This window comes from Schistocerca americana, chromosome X (assembly GCF_021461395.2).
Source record: "Schistocerca americana isolate TAMUIC-IGC-003095 chromosome X, iqSchAmer2.1, whole genome shotgun sequence".
Taxonomy (NCBI): Eukaryota; Metazoa; Arthropoda; class Insecta; order Orthoptera; family Acrididae; genus Schistocerca; species Schistocerca americana.
Window position 1 is genome coordinate 626,301,789 of NC_060130.1, and position 21,198 is coordinate 626,322,986.

General features: G+C 44.4%; 1 protein-coding gene across 1 annotated transcript in view; it reads right to left on the reverse strand.

Annotated features, from left to right (window-relative positions):
• The window catches only part of LOC124556445 (organic cation transporter-like protein), a 201,285-nt gene that overhangs the window by 121,438 nt on the left and 58,649 nt on the right, over window positions 1-21,198 (reverse strand). Inside the window, exons 2-3 of the mRNA XM_047130395.1 lie at window positions 5,649-5,812; window positions 1,125-1,247 (exon numbers count right to left, since the gene is read on the reverse strand). Of these exons, the coding sequence (XP_046986351.1) occupies window positions 1,125-1,247; window positions 5,649-5,812 (287 nt within the window). The remainder of the gene's footprint in view (window positions 1-1,124; window positions 1,248-5,648; window positions 5,813-21,198) is intronic.

Genomic DNA, 21,198 nt, shown 5'->3' on the forward strand with positions numbered 1-21,198 from the left:
GTGCCAATGATGGTCGTATGCGTGTTTGGCGCCGTGCAGGTGAGCGCCACAATCAGGACTGCATACGACCGAGGCACACAGGGCCAACACCCGGCATCATGGTGTGGGGAGCGATCTCCTACACTGGCCGTACACCACTGGTGATCGTCGAGGGGACACTGAATAGTGCACGGTACATCCAAACCGTCATCGAACCCATCGTTCTACCATTCCTAGACCGGCAAGGGAACTTGCTGTTCCAACAGGACAATGCACGTCCGCATGTATCCCGTGCCACCCGAGGTGCTCTAGAAGGTGTAAGTCAACTACCCTGGCCAGCAAGATCTCCGGATCTGTCCCCCATTGAGCATGTTTGGGACTGGATGAAGCGTCGTCCCACGCGGTCTGCACATCCAGCACGAACGCTGGTCCAACTGAGGCGCCAGGTGGAAATGGCATGGCAAGCCGTTCCACAGGACTACATCCAGCATCTCTACGATCGTCTCCATGGGAGAATAGCAGCCTGCATTGCTGCGAAAGGGTGATATACACTGTACTAGTGCCGACATTGTGCATGCTCTGCTGCCTGTGTCTATGTGCCTGTGGTTCTGTCAGTGTGATCATGTGATGTATCTGACCCCAGGAATGTGTCAATAAAGTTTCCCCTTCCTGGGACAATGAATTCACGGTGTTCTTATTTCAATTTCCAGGAGTGTATTATTCAACGAACGAAAATTTAAAGTTGAAAATTATCATTTTTAAAAATGTTCTAAAATTATTAAATTAAATTTCAGTGAGTTGTAAATATTTTGTTTCGCTAATTTGCGTCCTTTATATTTTTCTGACTAAAATGTGAGTTTCAGCCTTATCCAGTACATACAGCAGCTACAACAGCAATTTTTGTTTTTAATGAGATTATTATATGTGCTGTATTTCAGCAAAATTCTAGAGAAAATGGTAAGAAAGTTTATGAGAAAGTCGTTTTTAAATGTCTGAACAATGTCGTTCAAAACTGGATTAAAGCTCGAAAAAATGGAAAAGGTTGTGTACCTCCAATTTTCGCAAAAAAATGGAGTCTTTTAAGAGTATTAATCTAAAGCGACTTGCGTCTGTGTTAGCTGTCAGATATGAAATTTCATACTTACCTCCGTTACTATAGTAGATGTGAAAATGTCAGGCGCGTATTCCCACGATGAGCATGGTTCCAATGACGAGCTGTCGTTCCAAGTGGATGAATTACGTGGCACTACGCAGGCGTCATAGGATTCCTGAGACAAAGTTTCACAAATCAGGTATACACAATAATCTCAAGTGTGTGGTTCCCACAATGTCTTAGTTAACAGAAACTAACACATTTGGTACAGAAAGAGAGACTGGAATGTATTAGCAAGTAATCGTTTCTTTTTTCGGTTTACTATAAAGAAGACGATATGGGATGAAAGACACTCCACTGACGACCTAACAAAAGAACGACGTCACAAAGATGAAAAGAGGTTATAGACACAATGGCAATGTATACGTGTTCCGGGAGTCTCTGAAAATCAAATCTGTGTGCGGCACATTTGGCAGGGAATACCCTTCTGGGGAGTTCGGCATTCTACACAGCTCACTTGCAGGCCTCTGGTCCTGAACTGGTACATTTAAGTTTGGAGTGTGTAGTACAAGAGGACTAAATGTCCTCCCCGTTATTCCCTTCCACAATGATGAGAGAAAACACAAGCTTTACGTGAAAATACGTTTTTCCGTATTACTTAACAAGTGCACAAGGTGATATTCAGTAATCTTTTACAAGGCGCCCGCGAGCTGCGGCCCTTGGCTGGTCGAGACATACGTCTGCTCGCCGCAGTGCCTCCAGGCTGCCTGAGGCATCCACTCTCAACGCATAATAGGGGAAAAGTTCAGTTCGGTGCACACAGAGTTACAATATTTCCCGCCAGGGAGCTTGTTATTCTGGACAGACTGACCTGTCCAGTTTGAAATGTCACTAGATGGCTCTTTGAGAGGCAAGTGAGTTACGGAACTCAGCAGGCAGCCTGCTGTAAATCATCTTATTTGGCGCCACTTCAGCAACTTGCTTGACACATGCACACGCACGCACACACACACACACACAAACGCGGGCGCGCGCGCACACACACACACACACACATACGTAACTTGGGGTCCTGTGATCGAGCGCCAGCAACTCCAAGTGCAAGACCGTGAGCTGTTGACCAGAAGTCTGTATTTGCAATGACAGTTTATGGTACACGACTACGATGCTATGCAGAATGGCTAGGATTAAACTTAACACCAGAGTGGGAAGTTGTCTTACACACTGTTTATTGGTCAGTTGTTGAAGCGTTATGCAACTTGTTTCGCGTTACGAAGGCGTGCTGAAAAGTGAGGCCTCCGAATTTTTTATGTGAAAACTCTTAAAGATTTTTAAATAAGACAACGTTGTCAACATTCTACATCTTTATTCTTCATGTCTACGTATTTATTTCACAACATACCCACCCTGGCAACAAACACATTTCTCCCCAACGAGGAACCAGTTTGTTGATACTGTCTCTGTAGAATATTTGACTTTGTTGACAGAGCCACAGCCCCACTTTTGCTTCCACTGCTTAATCACCATCAAAGTAAAGTCCTCTAAGGCTTTCTTTAATTTATGGAAGAAGATGAAAACTAGATGGGGCCAAGTCAGGGCTGTATGAAGATGGTCTACGTCTGTGAAACCAAGGCGTCGGATTTTTGCAGACGTCGCAGCGGGTGTGCGGTCTGGCATTGTCATATGCTGAAGGAGAGGCTGCTCCATGTGTGGACGAACTCTTGGAATTAATGCTTTCAGTTTACAGAGGGACTACAGTAAGCTGTTCCTCACGCACCGACATAGTTACGTTACACAACGCTACGTTACGTGTTACAATTCGGAGCCCTCTAGCATGTCTACATATTTGCAGTCTTCTGCGGCTAGAGGACACAGAATTGTAGCGTGTAACATGGTGGTGTGTAATGTAACTGTGTCGTGCATGAGAAACAGCGTGCTGTAATCTAGTTTAGAATTTGCTGTAATCTAGTTTAGAATTCGAAGAGTTTTTCCACACATGGAGCACCTCTGCTTCAGCATGACAATGCCAGACCACACACGACCACTGTGACATCTACAAAACTCCGACACCTTGGTTTCACAGTCATCGACCATCCTCCATACAGTCCTGACTTGGCTTCATCCGGTTTTCTTCTTCTTGCATAAATTAAAGAACACCTTCGTGCACTTCAGTTTGATAGTGGTGAAGCAATGCAAGCACTGTCACAGAATAAAAACATAGAACATTAATAACATTTATTTTATTTAAAATGCTTTAAAAGCTCTGACATAAAACATTTTCAGCACAACCTCGTAAACTGATTGTTTCTACGCTAAGGTGTACGGCGCAGCTACGCCTAAGCATGGGTCTACTAAGCTGTTCAGTGCATCGGTGGCTACATTGAGCATATTCTTTTACCTGTGACGATAAGCTCTCTGCAGAAGAACTTAATCACCCCAGTAAAACGACACTCTGGTCACTTTCAGAGTGTCATGTGACTATATCGCTGATGTACACTGATCAGCCAGAACAATATGACCACCGACCTATTACGATCGGACACATCTAGGATGTGATTGAATGTCGCGTCAGAGCTCATCGTCCCCCTCGACGGAATTTACGGGAAATAGGTGTATGCAGATGTGGTGCGAAATCCTTCCAGCGACTTACCAAGACCTCACTGCTTCCATGCCACAATGCATAGCCCCCGTTATCGGCGCCAAGGGTATTAGGTAGGTGGTTATAATTTTCTGGCTGGTCAGGGCAAGTCATGGCAGTGAAGCTTACACTGAGGTGACAAAAAATCATCAAGCACCTCCTAAATATCGTGTCGGACCTCCTTTTGCCTAGCGTAATGCAGCAAATTGAAGTTCCATGCATTCAACAAGTCGTTGGAAGTCCCTTGCAGAAATATTGAACCACGCTGCCTCTATAACCGTTCTTAATTGCAAAAGTGCTGCCGATGCAGCACGTTGTGCACGAACTGACCTCTCGATTATGCCCCATGAATATTCTACGGAATTCACGTCGAGCGATCTGGCTGGCCAAACCATTCGTTCGAAGTGTCCAGAATGTTCTTCAAACAAATCGCTAACAGTTGTGGTCCGGTGACATGGCACATTGCCATCCACAAAAATTCCATCGTTGTTTGGGAACATGACGTCCATGAATGGCTACAAATGGTCTCCAAGTAAACAAACATTCAGAGGATCCAGTCCATTCCACATAACCACAGCCCACACTGTTATGGAGCCACCACTAGCTCGCGTAGTGCCTTGTTGATAATTTGGGTGCACGGTGTCGAGGGGTCTGCGTCCTTCTATCAGCTGTTACCAACAGAAATCGAGAGCCCCTGACCATGTCATGGTTCTCCAGTCGGCTAGGGTACAACCGATATGGTCGAGAACCCAGGAGATGCGCTGCAGGCGATGTCGTGCTGTTAGCAAAGGCACTCGCGTCGGTTGTCTGCTGCCGTACCTCATTAACGCCACATTTCGCCGCACTGTCCTAACGGATCCCTCATTCTGCCGTCATTTCACGCAGAGTTGCTTGTCAGTTAGTATTGGCAACTCCACGCAAGGGTCGCTGCTCTCAGTCGTTAAATGAAGGTGTGTTCTCAGCACGCTTTTGATACGTGGATCGCGGATCAAAATATTGAATTCCGTAACGATTTCCGAAATGAAATTATGCTGAGTTCCTTTTTTTCCTGTTTTGGACTAATGTAAACACGTAATGTTTAAGTGTTAATACAAAGAAATGTGCTTAAGTGATAAACGGATGTTTCGTTAAGTTTCCTTTCGAACTGTTAACTAATAACTGTACTGTGTTACGCCTAATTTAATTCCTCAAGCAGAAGTGGATGAGTTAATGATCTAAATTGAAAACGTCGTAGGACGGGAGCGGTACGTTTCCGGACATCGGTTCCTATTCAAAATGTTATATAGTTACTCCCCTTTACTAATCATTGAAATTTGTAACGGGGATTTACGAACGCTCTTCATAGCTTGTGGACAATTAAGCCATACTTCGTCGGTCGTGCACCATCTTGAACCACGAAACAGGAGTTATTTGACCATGGAACAGGTGGTATTTGTAAATTAACCGAGTTTTGTTAATATCTTAACAATTTTGCCTGCCTCGAATATGGAAATCTGTGCTAGTTTCAAGTAGCTTCAATTTCAAAATATGTTTAACTTTTAACTGGTTTTTGATAATAGTTCTGCTTAATTGGATTTCACTAACTGATTTTTTGTGTCTAGTAGAGTGATATTGTAACGGATAGATGACTAAATATAGTATTAACAAGATTTTCTAGGTGGCAAAGTTTTTAAATTTCAATAGAATATTTGCTCCTAAGCACACGACCATGTTGTACCTTGGAATATGTTTTCACATTTGGAAAACCTTAATTTTCGGGATTTTTTTGTAATTTCAAGAAAAGACTGCAGCGAATGCCATAATTTAAAAATGGGATAAGAAAATATAGTAAATTTCTCTTCCACGGCTGGCTAGAGGCCAAAGTCTGAAAAGCGTTCCGAGATACAACATTGTCCCTTATGTTACAGAAGAGAAAGAAAGGTGTGGGTGTCGGCTTACCTGCGTGGGCGGGTGTCCGGCGCACCAGAAAGGCGACGGCGCCTCCAACACGAGGATGCTGAGCTGGTACCAGGCGACGGGCATCTTGAGCAGCGACAGCAGCACCGCGTTGCGCCACTGCCACCGCCCCCACTCGCCCACGCACAGCTGCACGGGGTCGCCCGCTGCCGGCACCAGCCTCAATGTGTCAAACCGCGCGTATACATTTTTTAAAATTTTTTTTGTTATTTCACCCCACTTGCAGTGGGTGGACTATCAGGAGGTAACGCATTCACTCCTCAACCAGATGAGATATTAAAAAAAAAATGTACAGGGTGTTTCACAATTCATGTTACACACTTCTAGAGGTTGTAGAGCCGACTTAGTAGATCAAGTTTTACATAGGAACCCAAGTCTGGAAACAGTTTGTTTCCATGTTACAAGGAAAGACAATAGCTACTCAATCGCGCGCTAGATATCTCTTACCCAGTGCGCCTGTTATGGCTAGCTACCTACATTCATGCCGGCTGCGGTGGTCTAGCGGTTCTAGGCGCTCAGTCCGGAACCGCGCGACTGCTACGGTCGCAGGTTCGAATCCTGCCTCGGGCATGGTTGTGTGTGATGTTCTTAGGTTAGTTAGGTTTAAGTAGTTCTAAGTTCTAGGGGACTGATGACCACAGCAGTTAAGTCCCATAGTGCTCAGAGCCATTTGAACCATTCATGAATGGTACGATGACGCGAGTCACATGATTTCGTCTGTTTCCATCTGCCTTGTTTTCATGCTTACTTGTGATGCATCAGTTGACATTACTGTGACTAGTACCGCAGTAGCAGGATGCCTGAGTACAAATTCGCAGAGTACACCGATATGTTGTTAATTTACCGTGAAGCTCGCCTTAATGGAAGAGAAGCTCATCGTCTGTACCACGAGTACTTTCCAAACTGTGTGACCCCATCTCATCCCATGTTTACCAGAGTAGGTAAGCGGTTGCAGGAAAATAGGAAATCCACAAGCGATAGAGCAAATTTTGGTGCTGCAAGAAGGCGGTGCACTGTGACACTGGAAGAAAAGGGCTTCATCAAGCTGAACAGAACCCATCGAGGGTACTCGAGCCATTGCACCTGACTTGCATGTGTCTCACTCGTCTGTTTAGCGTGTTGTGCATGAACAGCAGCTCCACCCATATCACCCTCAGAAGTACATGTCATGCTTGCGGCGGATTTTGTGCCAAATGTCAATTTCTGTACTTGGTTTTTATACCTTTGTGTGGATTTTCATCAATTTCCAGGACCAATTTTTGTTCACCATCGAAGCGCATTTCAACGGGGAACGTGTTCTGAACGTACTAAATGGCCGCACATGGGATCAAGAAAACCCCAAAACCACGAAGATTTCAGGAAATATTCGGCATCTGAGCGGGTATCTGCGATGGTCGTGTCCTTTGGCCGTACATCCTTCCCCCTCCCCCCCCCCCTCCTAACTGGTGCCAGGTACTTGATATTCCTCAACAAGTGCTGGCGGTGTTTTCGGAAGATGTGCCGTTGGACATTCGACATGAACTGCGGATCCAGCATGATGGTGCGGCATTATATTTTGCAGTTCGTGTCCGAATCAATCTGAACATAGTCTACGGGGGCAGTTGGGTCGGTCGAAGTGGAATACATGCTTAGTCGCCAAGATTCCCAGATTTAACCCCTTTGGACTTTTTCTTGTGAGGCCACATGAAGGGTCTCGTTTACGAGACCCCTGTCCAGTCGGAGGCAGATCTAGTTGCACGCATCTCGGCTGCGGCAAAAGTCATTAACCTTGCACCACGCATTTTGGACAGAGTTTATGCGGACTTACTGCGCAGATACACTGAGTGCACCGAACTTGGTGGTCGTCATATCGAACAGTAGTTGTAATTTCACAGTAAATAGGAGTGAAATCTGTACATCTTGTCATACTTGTAACATGGAAACGAACTGTATCCGAACATGGGTTCATACGTAAAACTTGACCTACTAAGTCCCCTCTACAATGTCTAGAAGTGTGCAACGTTAATTGTGAATCATCCTAAGTAATTTAGAACCAATAAAAGTGTAAAATGTGACTATTGTTGTCGCGGTCTTCAATTCAAAGACTGGTATATAATGTGCTATCATCTTCATCTGTGCAAAACTACCGCAGCCTACACTATGTGGTCAAAAGTATCTGAGCACCTGTTACTGGATATTAAACCTTTGATTACAAATTTTTTTCGGAGTGAAATGTGTATTTTTTAAAATTAATATCATAACAAGAAATAACAATTTGAAACAAATATTTTCCAATCGTTTCGTTTTTCAACGTGGGGAGGTGTTGGACATACAGAGTTATTCATAACCAACTCCAGGATTTCAGAAAACAATTCCGCGGATGTTACAAAACATACAGAAAATAGACACACATCAGTGGATAGACCATCTCTCCAGGTTTTAACTCACGTTATAGGTGCGCGTTTGTGTTACGGTAAACGTTGATATGTGCGTGCAATTCATTGACACGAATAGTCAGGGAAGGCGCGACGGCAGCCCAATTTGCACATCTGTTCTACGCGCGTTAATTCGATGCAACGATACAGAGCGGAATGGAACAGAGGGTTGAAGACAGCACAACCTACAGGTGCAAGCCGTAATTATAAGAATTCGGCAAACCATTAGCAGGCTTTCCCTTACTACTGGGACATTGATGCATACCAATAACACGATGGAAACCCCCACTAGTTCTCCTACACCTATCATGGTACGCATATGTTCCAATGGTAGTGAAAGGGTTTATATAGGCTGTGTCCACCGCTCGCCTTTATGATAACTTGATCTCTGGTAGGACCAGTTTCAATGAAATGTCTGAATGTCTGCGGAGAAAGGCAGCCCATTATTCCTCAAGAGCCAGTTTCTCTACTGGGATGTCGGAGTTTCATCTAATGTACAGAAAAAAACAATGATCATTCCACACCTCTCTGCCACCAGAGTAGTTGTTTACGATGTGCAGTGCCCACCCGACCTATCTAGGGAGACCTTACATGTCTCCACCGTGTAGCGTAGGTCGAAAATTAAACAGCCGACCTCGTCACTGAATCGGTGACGCCACTCGGTTCCAGACTAGAGAAAGAAGTAAAGCATAAAGTAGTTGAAACCCAGTCAGCGTTCCAAACACGTAGATACTCCTATATTGCAATTCTCCGAGGGCGAGAAGCAACATTAGATGTCGATAAAAAGGATTCCCCACCTACTTTCTGTCCAATTGTCAAAATATTGTGGTACAAGTTCAAATGGCTCCGAGCACTATGCGACTTAACTTCTGAGGTCATCAGTCACCTAGAACTTAGAACTAATTAAACCTAACTAACCTAAGGACATTACAGACATCCATGCCCGAGGCAGGATTCGACCTTGCGACCGTAGCGGTCGCTCGGTTCCAGACTGTAGCGCCTAGAACCGCACGGCCACTCCGGCCGCCTGTGGTACAAGTCATTTTTGCCATAGATGTCTTAACTCTTGTACCAAGACTGAGTATCATGAAGGGCATCTGACTGCCTGCTCTGCGCAGAAACCGGCACGTGTGGAAATGCCTACCCAGAATCAAAAGATATTGAAGTTTAAGAACACCTACCACGAGGAACAATGTCCCTTCATCTTATACGCTGACTCTGAATGCCTCATACTCTAGTGGGGCGTTGTGAAGATACAGAACGGCACGTACTGTACGCGGCAGGCTATCACGATGTATGCTCATATGACAGCAGTTTCACCAAATTCTAATGATACGTCGGGGATAATCCTACGAAGTGGCTGCTCTCTGAGGTCGAAAAACTTGTGTGTAAAGTTGATCGCATTTATCGCAACAACATTCGCATCTCTGACTCTCAGGAGAATGATGCATTATACAAGCAGGCAGTTGACAGTAATATTTGTGGGCTGCTGTTGGATAGAAAAGCGGAAACACCTAGTAGAGAGTGTCATCTAAAGAGGAAGTTCCGCAGTGCACGTGACAACGCGTGCAATTTGAAGTACCAACTACCACGACACATACCTATCTCCTTCCATAAATTGATCAAGTATGATGCTCACTTCTTTGTTGAGCACTTACATGGTTTCGGCTTGAAGTATCGTAAGGTCAGTGTCATACCTGACATCGTTGAAAAGTGCATTTCTCTTTCCAAGCGAATCACGTCAAAAGTAACACTCCACTTGCTGTATTCGCTACGTTTCGTGGACGCATCTCTTCATGAACTTGCACATCACTGGAGCTGCATACTCGATGATGAAAAGTTACAAATACCAGGATTCGGGGGAGAGACCCCATGTAACCATATTTCCCGACACAACTGCATTATACAGTAAACTAACAGGCAGAGCCATAACAGTAGATGAGTAAGAGCACACGGTGAATGTTTAGCAGGAGTTCAACGTCCCTGATTCAGGAGAATACGCTAGATTGTACGTGAACGCCGATGTACGCCTGCTCTCAGATATTTTTGAGAAATTCCGGAGTGTATGACAAGTTTTATGGATCCTGCCTTCTATTACAACACGTCAGGGCGTTCGTAGGATGCTATGTTAAGAAGAACACGTGTCAGAATTGAACTGTTGACTGTTGCTGCTCTTCTTTGCACGTGGGATTTGTAGGGGGCTTTGCTCACGTACACCAAGACGAATAATCTGCGAATGAGTGAGGAGGTGAATAGGCCACCTTACGATTTACGTTACATCCTTTACTTGGATATAAATGACTTCCACGGGTATGCCATGCAACAGTCTCTGCCGTTTTGGTGAGTTTCGATTGCTGCCCAAACAGAAGTCGACAGACTGGAAGATGAGATCCAAAATGTGGCAGCTGATTCTGGTGAGGGATACGTCTTGGAGGCAGAACTGAAACACCTTACCCATTTGCACGACGTGCACAGTTACTTGCCACTGTGTCGAGAGCACCTGGACCTGTGCAATGGTACCGTCCTCAGGCTGACGACAACGCTGGGAAGTAAGTGGAGATTTATTCTGCGCTACAGAAACCTTCAGCAATGTCTTACTTTGGGATTGAATCACCCATGGCATTGATGTAGACACCGAATAGAGGACTCTCGTGATGTCTGTCTTTGAAATTTTTATAAATTTATGAATAATTCAAGTTTCGGGAAAATCATGGAAATTTTAGAGAATAGCGTGAAATTTATTTAGTTTACCGATGATGGAAAAGGTCGTTTTGGCGCAAGAATTAAACCGCCAGATCAAATTTCAAATGGGTCACCATCTTCAATAAATGACTCGCTACTGTGGAGATGGTTATGGTTTCAGTGCAGCTCACCAAGCCTGTCTATAACCGTAGGTATTCTCCGTTCCTCTCGAAACTCCACTTCGAGTCTGCGAAGCTAAACTTCGATGGCCCTAAATTACTTTATATGGAGACAGACAGTTTCATCTGCTGGCTGAAAGGCTGCGATTCATATGAACTAACTACCTACAACCCCGAAGCACCCAACAGCACTTCTTGACCCATGTTTGACAGAATGGTCGTACGAGAAATGGCTTGCGACCTTAAGGCTTCGTTGCAGGAAAACACTAGCTCTGGTGCAAGCTGCCTATTTCTTATTGCCTATCAATGACAATCAAGAGTTGCCTAGCAATCACCTACTAGATTGGCACAGGCAATAGCCTGCCGATACGCTATTTTCTACGAATTACCTACTAGAGGCGCCTTCCAATCAGCCACCAGAGTAGCACAGCCGGCCCACTCGATAGGTATCTCTTTTCAAATTGTCCAGTTATATTGCAGATATATGACGTCGGTAGCCACCTTATAACCGAAATGGACAGTGTATAGGGGAAGACATTCACCAGTATCAAACAGACAACTGCCCTGAAGACGACCGCAGCAAATCGGTCGAAATGTCGGCAATTTGATTGTTTTAGTGTTTTATAATGATGTGGCCTAACACGCGAAATTATTTTATTCAAACAATAAAAATTACTGTAGAAAATTACAGAAATTTTTACTCGTAAACCATTAATTAATTTGTTACATCATATATTATTTCCTGACGTTTTCACTACTAAACTATAGAGAAAAAATTATTGTCAACAATAATTTGTTTGTAACAGATTTGATCCTCTACCTACGGTGCACTGACCTCGAATGAAGACGCCTAAGCAATTGAATTAGCTACAAGGGATGAGGAGGGGTTTCCCGGCATTTTAATGTGTTCTTATTGGCTAAGAGGAGCATGGGAATGGAAGGTGTTTTCCGCCAATTTCATATCACACAAGTGCCTGACGACTACGTGACCAGTATAAGGTTATGTCCTGTAGCACATACAACTGCCTCAGGTGTGTGTTTAGGACAGGAGATCGCCTCGGTGACCTTCCACAGCTGCCACACGTGCGTAGTAGGCAAGATAGTGTTTCTCTGGGGAGAGCGGAGGGGAGGGTGATCTCGCCCAATTGCCTCAGTATATAACCTAAAACAGGAAGTCCTTATCAGCAAACTTGAGATAAGATACTTATCTGGGCCAGAACTGGTCGTAGATAACTACTGCTTACCATTTACAGCGTTATTTTACCAGCAGAAGAGATGCATCGCCCACGTTTGTCTGAGCCAGAACATACACAAAGTAAGTGCCGATTTGGGCCAAAAGAAGTAGAAGAATTAAGAGCAAGACTAAATAATACGTATATAAAAACTGAAGAAGGATCAATGCTCAAACCTGATCTGCAGCTGCTATCGGAGCCACTAGATCTGATAACACAGGATATGAGGTACTAGAGAAAGATATTTAATGGACGCTGGTTAAAACTGAATGTGATATCAGTAGTGATAGCAGTGTTGTTGTAGTACATTATGTCACAAATGCCCAAGTGTAGCCTTGTTTAATACAACAACAATACAGAAACTAAAAAGCACTATACATAACATACACTGAAACGCCAAAGAAACTGGTGTAGGTACGCGCATCCAAATACAGAGATATGTAAACAAGCAGAATACGGCGCTGCGGTCGGTAACGCCTATATAAAACAACAAGTGTCTGCCGCAGTTCTGAGATCGGTTACTGCTGTTACAATGGCAGGTTATCAAGATTTAAGTGAGTTTGAAAGTGGTGTTACAGTCGGCGCACGAGAGATGGGACACAGCATCTCCGAGGTAGCAATGAAGTGGAGATTTTCCCGTACGACCATTTCACAAGTGTACCGTGAATATCAGGAATCCGGGAAAACATAAAATCTCCGCACATTGCTGCGGCCGGAAAAGATACTGCAAGAACGGGACCAACGGCGACTGAAGGGAATCGTTCAACGCGACAGAAGTGCAACCATTCCGCAAATTGCTGCAGATTTCAAATTTGGTTGAAATGGCTCTGAGCACTATAGGACTTAACATCTGCGGTCATCAGTGCCCTAGAACGTAGAACTACTTAAACCTAACTAACCCATGGACATCACACACATCCATGGACAAGGCAGGATTCGAACCTGCGACCGTAACGGTCGCGCGGTTCCAGACTGAAGCGCCTAGAGCCGCTCGGTCACAACTGCCGGCTCTGCAGATTTCACTGCTGGGCCATCAACAAGAGTCGGCGTATGGACCATTCAACGAAAAGTAACCGACATGGGCTTTCAGAGCCGAAGACCTATTCTTGTAGGCTTGATGACTGCACGACGCAAAGCTTTACGCCTCGCGTGGGCCCGCCAACGCCGTCGTTGGACTGTTGATGACTGGAAATATGTTGTATGGTCGGACGAGTCTCGTTTCAAATTGTATCTAGCGGATGGACGTGTACCGTATGGAGACAACCTCATGAATCCATGGGCCCTGCGTGTCAGCAGGGGGCTGTTCAAGCTGGTGGAGGCTCCGTAATGATGTGGAACGTGTGCACCTAGTGGGACGCCTGATACGTTTAGATACGACACTTACAGGTGACACGAATGTAAGCATTCTGTCTGATGACCAGCATCCATTCAGGTCCATTGTGCATTCGGACGGACTTGGACAATTCCAACAGGACAACGCTACACGCCACAGGTACATAATTACTTCAGAGCGGCTCCAGGAACAGTGTTCTGAGTTTAAACACTTCCTCTGGCCACCAAACTCCCCAAACATGGATATTATTGAGTATATCTGGGATGCATTGCAACGTGCTGTTCAGAAGAGATCTCCACTCCCTCGTACTGTTAAGGATTTATGGACAGCTCTGCAGGATTCATTGTCTCGATTCGCTCCAGCACTACTTCAGACATTAGTCAAGTCCATGCCACGTCGTGTTGCGGCCCTTGCTCGCGGGGCCTCTAGACGATATTAGGCAGATGTACCAGTTTCTTTGGTTCTTCAGTGTATATCAATACTTACTTACTGCTTACTTCCAAATACGTAGAAGCACATAAGAAACACTTAAACAAATGTAATATGCAACCTTGAGCATCTGCTGCGGAAGTTGCTGTACCCACTCTTGCAGCACGAGAGCTGAGGCACCACAGATGGCCATACTCAACGCCATGCAGAATCTCAGCGGCCTCTGACGACTAGTGCCCGAGAGGAAAAATATATTGTTCATTTGTCAGTGCATGATTGTGGAGCATTGTCACGCACCTTGGGTCAGACAACAGGCTTTTTTGTAGCAAGACAATTATCTTCATGGGCAGTTCCCAGAACACGATGAACTGCCACCACAGCGACCATCGTTGTAGCTTCCCTTGACACACCAGCACAGAGAAGCGTGCCAGCATTGGTGGGTCAAACGAGAAAACTTGACTCAGAACTGACACCAAATTACCTTTTCAGACACAAGTCCTAGTTCTGTGTACAACATCTTAGTGATCGCATCCAACCTAGTCATATGGGTCTAGCACCAGTGGACGTCTAATTGCGGTATTTCCGCGCAGATTCCAGTCTTCGTCACCGATGAACACTAGTCAGCATGAAACAGGTGCTTGCCGTCAATACACATCAACGTTCGGTGAACGGTCGATGAGCGATCGTTGAGGAGATAGTGTCTGTACCCCCTTGGTTTGTCTGAGTGCTCAGCTGCGCAACAGTTGACGCCTATCCGCCTATACACATCTCCACAGCCGTCGTTCACCCCTGTTATTTACGGCTCGAGGTGCATCACAATTGCCTCGGCGTTGGTTTTGGATAGCGCCATTTTTTCGTTCACGGTTTATTTTAATCACGGCGGCATGCGAACAGTTTACAAACTTAGGCATTTCAGAGATGCTTCCTCCCTTGGCCTGAAAGCTAATGATCATGCCCTTTTGGACGTCAGATAAATCGCTCCGTTTACGCATAACAAAAATGACTGCACTGTTTTCCGCGTGCCCCCGACAAGCTATATATATACACCCTTCATTACCAGTGCTACCGCCGCCGTCTGAGAGTGATTATTTCATATTGACATCGAACATATGCGTTGGTCGCATTAACATGACTGGACCGTATATAAGTAAAATATAAGTTAAAATATGGATGATTTTTTTGAACTACTGTTAAAGCACAAAAGCCGACTGTTTTATAATAAGTAAAGTTAAATAAAACCGATGCTTTCCACTGGCGTTTCTCATTTTTGCTGACGATGCTGGTTCTCGACTTTGGGATCTCCAGGGTGTAGTGGTGTGTAAGGAATAGCATTTTTTTTATTTTGAGGAAGCAGAGAACCTCGCTGCTGGGAGTTTGTGTAAAAGTGTAGTTTGGAACAGTTATGGGATGGAAATGATGGAATGCTGTTGAAAACAGAGGGGACAGAGTGGGGAGAAGACGAGCCCTGACGTAGACAGGAAGACGAGTATTTAGTTAAATCTGCAGGGACGGATAGATCTGTGGGCGACCTTCACGGTCAGGTACGGAAGACTGGTCGAAATTTCGTCGGGATGGAATGTGGAGTCCGTCTAGGTGCAACGTCGAGAAGGTGCGCTAGTACAAACGCGGCAGAATACGTGGGCTGGTAACGAGGGAGAAACGATCGGCCGGTTGCTCTCAGTTTTGCAGGAAATCTAAAAGTGCAGAATATCTCAAGGTGTTGATCGTGGGAGAGGAGAGGAAGGTAATTAATAAGCTGCCACGGGATTCGAGTGGGGGGAGCGTAGACAGATGTAGGAAGTGAAGCATTGTGAGTGCCATTCGAAGGTTTGGAGGTAGTGATTGACTTTTGGTGTAGCGGAAATCCTGTAACATTAGCGTAAGAGGTAATATGTCGTATGTAAGCTTTGTAGCTGTGGAGTATGGTAAAGGAATGCAAAACCCGTGTACTAACAGTTAGTAGTTTCGATATTTTTATTCTTCTGTGGGCTTTTTATTGTATGCTTAGTACACAGAGTTTCCATTATAGCTTTAATTTGTCCGCACATTTGTAAATGGAGAGGAGCAGTCATTGGGGTGAGAGCTGTAGGTGTCTTGTCTTATAATTATTTCCAGTATCTTGTGCAGACTGATCTATATAAGTCACTTGTTGCTCAGTGATGTAAACTAGTTGAAATGGTGAATAAGGGATTGTTAAGTGTTATCACTAGAGGGATGTACAAAGCATTATGAGTACTGCGTGTTGGCGTTGCAGACACGTGACGCAGCAGGGAAAGTTTGAAGTATTTAAGAGAAGCAGAGAGTAATGGGAAATCATTCGAGTAACGATACGATCCGCCAATGGGGAAATGCAGTGACATAAGCCACACTGACAAAGGGCAGATTGGTGCTTTCGCTTACTACCATATGTCCAATAAAAGCCCATGTCCCCATAGCATAATACTTAATACTGCCCTTTCCGGCTTCCTTTCGCGGTGCAATGCATATTTTGAGCAGCCATTCGCCTGGAGCTGACGTATCCAGACACGACCGTATTCTTGGTGTAACGAGAAACGCGATTTACCTGACTAGTCGACACGTTTCCTTTGATCCACAGTCCTGTCTCAATGATCCCATGCCATAAGCACGGCGCCTTGCAACGAGCATCTCTGGAACGGCAAAGCTCCTCGGCTGTTCGGATGTTACTGTGGTGAACATCTATGGAAGGCGTTTGAAGGATGGACGGACCTGCCCATTGTAAATTGTAGAGAGAAGACGTGGGCGTGAGAGCTATAGGTGTTTTGACCCACAACTATTGGTAGTATCTTGGAAGGACAGGTCGATAGGAGCCACAAGTTACTCAGTGGGGTAAACTATTAGATATGGTGTCAGAGGGATCGTTGAGAGCTATCACGGGAAGTACATGCAAAGCATTTGACGACGGCCCTCCACACCAGTGAATACCAGAAGAATGGTGAAGCCATGAGTAGGCGACAAGGTGTTGGCGTCCACGCTTCATCACAGAACCCGGAATTTGGAGGCTTGCCCATTCTGTAAAGCATGATAGGCTGTGATCTGTCGCATATATCATGACAGAGTACAATTGGTGCAGACACTAGTGTTTCAGAGCACATCGTCTAGCGCACATTGTTGATCTCGGTGCTGCTCTAGTCCCCTGCGTGCTCCCATGCCTACCCAACGACATCGTCAACTACGATTGTAGTAGACATAGGATCATCGAGACTGGACCATGGATCAAAGGTAACGTGTCGCCTGGTCAGATGAATCACGTTTCTCGTTACACCATGAAGACGGTCGTGTCCGAGTAGGCTTTTATGGGACCAGTGGCAGTAATCGAAGGCATCATGACACTTGTGGACTACGTAAACATTACTGTGGACCATCTATGCCCCTTTATGCTTGATGTCTTCCCCAACAGTGATAGAATCTTCCAGCAGGATAACTGTCTATCTCACAAGACCAGACAAGTGCTGCAGTGGCTTGAGGAGCATAATAGTGAACTGACATTGATGATCTGAACCCGCTGAAATGCATCTGGGAAGCTATAGGGCGCCAGCTCCACACCCACAAACCATCTGTCCGCAATTTACGGGAATTGCGTGACTTGTGCGCAGACATCTGGTTAATTATATCTCCAGAAACTCACCAAGGACTTGTCATATCCATGTCACACAGAAACACTGTCGTACAGTTTTTCAGAAGTACGCTAACATGCTGTTAGGCAGGTGGCCATTATCTTTTGGCACGTCAGTGTATATGAATAACATTCCATGCTTAACAGATAAATCACATATCAAAGTAGACCATTAAATGAAGACGAGAGTAAAATACGGTACATGGAAAGCTGAATTGCTCGGTATTAAAATATAGTAGATACAGAACAACAAAGATATGTTTGATGTATACTGAAAACTCGCAACAACTGAGGCAATAACACATCCGATATGAAATCACCTAAGCTCACACAAATAAGCAGTTGTTAGAGATGTGAATGTTTTTAAAATATTAGAAAGAATCAACGAAAATAAAGAAAGATGGCTCTCACAGCTGAACAGAACACAAGAAGAAAAACTTTTATCATATAACCCCAGTGGTAAAAGAAACTTTGGGGGACCAAAGAAACTTTAGCAACAACTTCCTCTGTGACCGGAACATTGGAATCGACTGCAACTTGAAAGAGGAAGAAGAAGAAAAGAAAAAAAAATAGTGGAATAGGGAGGAACCCATCCCCTGTAAATATATGTAACGACTGAAATCAAAAAAGAGCTGCCGTATAATATCGAAAGAACTTAGAACTACTGTTGAAACAGCCACATTACAAGTATAGATGACTATCATAGCCCTTCCCTCGGTTGGAAATGAGTTTGTAAAACGTGACCTCCTGACCACAATGATGACTGGCTGATTTGGAAATCCCTGAATAGTCTGTTGTCAGAAGCGAGCATATCAAGAGTCAGTCTTGCAAGATGTAAATACATTGAGAAAATAACATTCAGTGTAATTGTGGCGAAGAAACGGAGAAAGTTATGAAACTGAACGGAATACTATACTACAAACTGCCACTTGGTTATAAATCTGGGTATCAAACTCATGAAAAAATACGAGAAACATAGAACAATAGCTAACACAAGCATAGACTTCCACACAAACGAACATGTAAGACACAGAGAAACTAAAGAGGATGAGAAGAAGAATACAGAAACTAAAGAGGATGAAAAGAGGGAAACAGAAAATACAAAAAAATTAGCTAGTGACACATAACCACAAATAACCACCATGAATATCTCTTATCTTTTTCAGGCGAAGCTTAAATATCGCTCACCTAACCAACAATTCCATTGACAAGTATTTCCCTAAAATAGAAGCAAAACCAGAGCTATACTAGGCATCAAGTATTTATCAATTAAAGTGCAACATGTGCGGTGGAAGATATGTGGAACTAGTAGTATATTTGACACCATATATACTGGAGAGCCAAAGAAAATGTTGCACCTGCCTATATCGTGTAGGGCCCTCGCGATCACGTACAAGTGCCGCAACACGACGTGGCATGGACACGACTAGTAGTGCTGGAGGGCACTGACACCACGAATCATGCAGCGCTGTCCATAAATCCACAAGAGTACAAGGGGGTGGAAATCTCATCTGAACAGCACGTTGCAAGGCAGCCCAGGTATGCTCAATAATGTTCATGTTTGGGGAGTCTGGTGGCCAGCGGAAGCGTTTAAACTCAGAATAGTGTTCCAGGAGCCACTCTGTAGTATTTCTGGACGTGTGGCGTGTCGCATTGTCCTGCTGGAATTGCGCAAGTCCGTCGGAATGCACAATGGACATGAATGGATGCAGGTGACTAGGCAGGATGCTTACGTACATGACACCTGTAAGAGTCGTATCTAGACGTACCAGGGGTACCATATCACTCCAACTGCGCACGCCCCTCACCATTACAGAACCTTCAACAGCTTGAACAGTCCCCTTCTGACATGCAGGGACCACGGATTCATGAGGTTGTCTCCATACCCGTACACGTCCATCTGCACGATACAATTTGAAACGAGCCTTGTCCGACCAGACAACATGTTTCCAGTCATCAACAGTCCAATGCCAGTACTGACGGGCCCAGGTGAGGGGTAAAGCTTTGTGTCGTGTAGTCTTCAAGGGTACACGAGTGGACCTTCGGCTCCGAAAGCCCATACTGATGATGTTTCGTTGAATGGTTCGCACGCTGACACTTGTTGATGGTGCAGCACTGAAATCTGCAGCAATTTGCGGAATGGTTCCGCTTGTCACGTTGAACGATCCTCTTTAGTCGTTGGTCCCGTTCTTGCAGGATCTTTTTCTGGCCGTAGCGATCGATGTTGGAGATTTGATATTTTACCGGATTCCTGATATTCACGGTACACCCGTGAAATGATCGTACGGTAAAACCTCCACTTCATCGTTACCTCGGAGGTGCTGTGTCCATCGCTCGTGCGTCGACTGTAACACCACGTTCAAACTCACTAAAATCTTGGTAACCTGCCATTGTAGCAGCAGTAACCTATCTAACAACTGCCCCAGACACTTTTTGTCTTATATAGGCGTTGCCGACCGCAGCGCCGTATTCTGCCGGTTTATATATCTCTGTATTGGAATATGCATGGCTATACAAGTTTCTTTGACGCTTCAGTGTGTATAGAACATAGAAATACAGAACAATTTATGGAACTCTGCAGCACCAACATAAAACTAAAAGAGACAAAGGCATGTAAATTATAAGACTAATTTGTGAGGAATACTTTCTTACTCTACAGGAAAGCAACGGAAAAGAAATGTCTATTGAACTACTAGATAAACCTGTCAAATCACACATTTCCTAAATTAACAAAAGATATGGTCTAATATCTCTCTCTCTCTCTCTCTCTCTCTCTCTCTCTCTCACACACACACACACACACACACACACACACACACACACACAAATAAGAGCGAACCTACAAACACTGCATTCTTGAAGTTCGCAATTCACACGATAGTCAAATGAAGGCACAGCTACGCAGCACTGAATGTAAAACGTACAAAGTCAATGTAGAATTTATGTGAAGTTACCTATAGTACAGTTTTACGAAGTTAAGGTAAAGTACTTATAGAAACCACATGCAGTTTAAGGAGAAGTGGGCTTCTAAAAACCAGAAAAAATGTTTTTGTCTTGAACCTCTGTCGATAACTAATGGGAAAATAAGTTCTCATTACAACATTTTAAACTGAACAGTAAACACCGTAAGTCATAGAAAAAGCATATTTCAAAGAGAACAGATTTAACTCTACAGTAATCAAAACATAAAAAAGAAGTATATTCAAAATGTTTACGTTATCATCAATGAGGATGCTTTCCCAGTTAGCTGAAATGGGTCTTGGGAAAACTTTCCCTAATTTTCAGCTAATGATAGAATGAGTTACAACAAAACTATAAAATGGTGGCTTCCACGACGCGGAAGTCCTTTCCAGTTTTTCTTAGCAAGCATGAAAAATAAGAAGCCCTACAACATCCAACAGATGATTAAATCAAAATAATACTTGTTTTTTTGTGTTGTAATGTATAGTTCATGCGCTATCAGTTTCTCGAAATGCTAGATAGCTACAAGTTATGACACTACAATATTGGGTTTTAACTGCAACTACAGAGCCGTAAGCACTTAGTTGCGTAGTTTTGTAGCGCTGTAAGCTGCAATTCACTCACTGTTCCTGCCGCTGTGAGAACGTGCACTCCCGTCGGTCTCAGTC